The following is a 3,757-nucleotide window of genomic DNA, read 5'->3' on the forward strand; positions in this document are numbered from 1 at the left end:
ATCTATCTATCTCTACATACATACGAATACAGAGAGGATGGTGTGTTGTAGCTGGGTAACCTTCTCCGTTATGAGCTACTTTTGCCTACGTCTATATTTCTCCTGTATGTGAAGAGATGAAGAAGAAGAATAAGAAGGAGTTGTATTAGTAGTAGTACTTTTTGGACTGGGGTGGATATGCGTGAACTTTGGTATTTGTATGTGCAGGACATAAAGGAGCATGCGTTCTTCAACGACTTTGACTGGGACAAACTCGCCGGGCGTGGCCTCCCCCCTCCACTCGTGCCGAAAGGCGAAACCTACGCAGAAGATACCGAACAAGTAGGAAAGAAAAGCAAAGGCATAGACTTCACACACCGAAGACACGCCTAGCATACACAAAGAAAGAAAGAGTGAGAAAGAAGGGAAGGAGTGGGTCATGTGGAGAGAGAGAGGAGCCTTTTTTAAGATGACCACGGGGAAGAAGTAGAGACGACGTAGTTGATGCGGAGGAATTATGTAATATACTACTACTACTGTATGCAGAGAAAGATTTAGATCGAAGAGAGAGAACGAGAAAGAAAGAAAGAAAGAGGAGTAGCTCGGCATGTGTTGTGTGTATGTGTGGGTCTTCATCTGTTGGCTCGTGAAAAGAGAGATAAGAGAAAAGATAAGCTTCATGGATCTTTCTCTTTCTTCTTACGAGGCCTAAACTTCTTCTTTTCTCTTCTATCTCTTTCTTTCTTCTTCCTCTTCTCCTCCTCTCGTGTTGGATTGTTCATTTGAGTTTGAAGAGTTTCTATTTGGAAGATTAAGTCGTTTCGAATCTACCAAGGAAAAGGAAGAAGACGAAGAAGAAGAGGAAGAAGAGGAAGAGGAAGAAGAAACAGGGACAACGGCAGTCACAAGAAGAAGAAACAAAGTGAGAAGGGAGATAGACTAAAGAGAGATACGCTAGAGACCGATCAAAGAGAGATAGATAGATAGCTTAAAGATAGATAGATAGATGTCTTTTCTGTTGATGAGACCACAGGCAAAGAGACAGAAAGAAGCGAGAAAGAGAAGGACAGGGAAATGTATGTACACTACTGTATACTTGCGTGCAGTTGTCGATAGACATACCACACAGTGTATGTATGAAGGGATGTACGAGGAATCGAAGCCGTTAAGGGGGGAGGAGAGGATGATAGGCGAGAGAGAGAGAGAGACATTTATGACTCTTCATGAGAAAGAAGAGAAAGAAGAAAGAAACTGGTAATGATGCTCTAGTTTCTCTTGATCGCGTCTTTGTCTCTTCTGTCTCCTCTTCTTATCGGTTGGACTGTGCAAGGCTTTAAGAAGCATTCTTCTTTTCTTTCTTTCATTCTTTTCTTTCTTTCTTTCTTTCTTTTTTGTGTTGTTGTTGTGTTCAGTCTTCGTTTGAGTTGGATGAAGATGAGACTATTTCTCTAGAGGATGAATACGATTGGGATCGGGACTTCTAATGAATAAGAAGAACAACAAGAAGTCGTTTCAATTATCATTAAGATTAGTCAGCTATACACACACACATATCTACACATACAAAGGCAAAGATAAAGAGAGAGATGCATGCATACATACATGCATACATACACACATACTCCTATATGTATATGTAGGTGTATGTATGTGTATACATATTGGCTTCTTGTAGTGGTAAGTGGAGTCGTAGCAGGGGAGGTCTAGCGAGTAGGTGGCTAGGATGAACTTCTTTTTCTTCTTTATTCATTAAGTCTCCTCCGCCTTCCTGCGACCACTACCACTACTACTGCAACTGCCTCTCTCTCTGCTTTTCCCCCCTTCGTCTCTCTCGTAGAGCTATGTGTGTACATACACCTAGATCTATATATATATATATATATCTATGTATGTATAGATCTGTCTGTATGATAGAATTTCAGGGGGGGGTGATGTGTGTGTGTGAAGAATAGCAGAGGAACTTTTTGACAAGAGAACTTTCCTTCTTCTTTTGTTTTTCTCGTCTGTTCTTTCTTTCAGTTCAGTAGCTTTCTTTCTTTCTTTTTCACTCTTTCTTTCTTTTCTTTATCTGATGTGTCTTCTTCCTTCGGTTCTTTGTTTGGCTGACGGAATCGACGACTAAATGTGTTGTGCCATACACAGTCATACACGCTCCTATTCATACATAACTAGCTAGCTAACCAGGTAGCTAGCCAGCTAGCTATACATGCAGACATTCAGTAACGACGAAGTCATCAACCAGGTGAATGACTACTTTCTTTCAAATCGGAAGTGAAACCACTAGCAAGAAAGAACAGAAGAAAAAGAAGATTCTCCTCTTCTCTATGGTCATCTGTCCCCTGTCTATCTTTGATCTATTGATGCATCTATCTATCTGTCTGTCTATGATTCTCATTCGTATATAGTGTATATGTATTTGTATGTACCGGTACAGAGAGGAGAGAGAGAGAGAGAGGGACCGGGTGAATCTATATCTCTCTCTATGTATCTAGTCATGTGAATTGTGTGGTTCTCCTCTCCTATATCTTCCTCGATGGATCGATTGAAGATAGATAAGAACCTTGAAGCAGGGCATTCTTTTTGAACGCTTTTCTTTTTTTCTTTCTAGTTCTGTTGGGATCCATCGAAAGCTTCCTCTTCTTCTTCTTCCCCGTTTGTGTATGAAGATGAAAGTTAGTAAGTGACGAAGAATTTCAAGGCATAAAAAAGAAGAAGAGGCTCTTGCGTCCGTCCATACATCGATGTGGCTGTTGGTCATTCGCCCTATAGTCGGGGTGATCGTTCGTGGTGGAGATTTCGAAGAAAAAGAAGAGACCGCGAAGTTGGGTCGTCACCCTAGTAGTTGCTGTAGCTAGTAGTCTCTTCTTCTTCTTCTCGACTTTCTTCCTTTCTTTCGTTTGGATTATCCTTCTGTTTCTTTCTTTCTTCCTTTGATACACGGATCCCCCCCCTCCCCGCTCCCTTCGTATTGTTGTATTCTAGGCTTGTCACCGGTCATGGCCGTCCTTTCTTTCTTTCTTTCTTTTGTTTTTTAACCATGTACTATTGGTAGGAGGAGGAGGAGTACACGAGGGTGAGGATTGTGTTGCACGAAAGAAGGAAGAAAAGTCGATCGGTAGGGGAGGAGAAGAATTTTTCTGTTTCCTTTGTCGTTGTTAATCTCTTCCCTTCTTTTTCTTCTTCCGGACTTTTGAGGGGAAGAGAGAAGATTCAAAAGAAAGAAATAGACTCCTTCGACAGATCAAGAAGAAGAAAAAGAAGAAGAGCAAGCACCCCGTGGTGCGAAATCTTCGAGTATTTATCTGTCTCTCTATCTCGCCTTGTTTCTCACGTCTTCTTCTTCTTAGGAGAGAAGAAGGAAAGAGGAGCAAGCGAGAAGAGGCGGACATAAGACGGTTGAGAGATGGATAGGGAGGGACGTCAGATTTATAGACATAGGCAGATCCACATGTATAAATAGATAGATTCAGAGATAGGTCAATAGATGAGAAGGGAGCTAAGGGAGAGAGAGAGAGAGATGACAGGGGGGAAAGAAAGAAGAAGAAAGACACACGAGGAGAATGGACATAAGAAGAGAGAAAGAGAGAGTTGTCAGTGTATCTACATACACCAGACGGTTTAGCAGCAGGAGTTGCGGTAGGTGGAGAGGGGAGTAGCAATAGAAATAGATGGTGATACACCCAGACTTCCTTTCTTGAAGAAAAAAAAAAGTAGGATTTTTCTTCGGTTTCAAACTCTCTTCAGTCAACAGCGTCAGCAGTAGGAATTCTCTGGCTCG

The 3,757-nt window shown here is 41.7% G+C and overlaps 1 protein-coding gene across 1 annotated transcript; it reads left to right on the plus strand.

Annotated features, from left to right (window-relative positions):
* Positions 1-207: 207 nt before the first annotated feature.
* CSUI_002996 (protein kinase g agc kinase family member pkg) lies at positions 208-3,104 on the plus strand (the record flags this gene model as incomplete). The annotated part of the gene is made up of 4 exons (XM_068063194.1): positions 208-321; positions 767-901; positions 1,392-1,510; positions 2,588-3,104. Coding segments are annotated over 3 exons (321 nt in total), but the record flags the coding sequence as incomplete, so codon positions are not given.
* Between the last annotated feature and the right edge of the window lie 653 nt (positions 3,105-3,757).

The sequence above is a fragment of the Cystoisospora suis genome, assembly GCF_002600585.1.
Source record: "Cystoisospora suis strain Wien I chromosome Unknown contig_1265, whole genome shotgun sequence".
NCBI lineage: Eukaryota > Apicomplexa > Conoidasida > Eucoccidiorida > Sarcocystidae > Cystoisospora > Cystoisospora suis.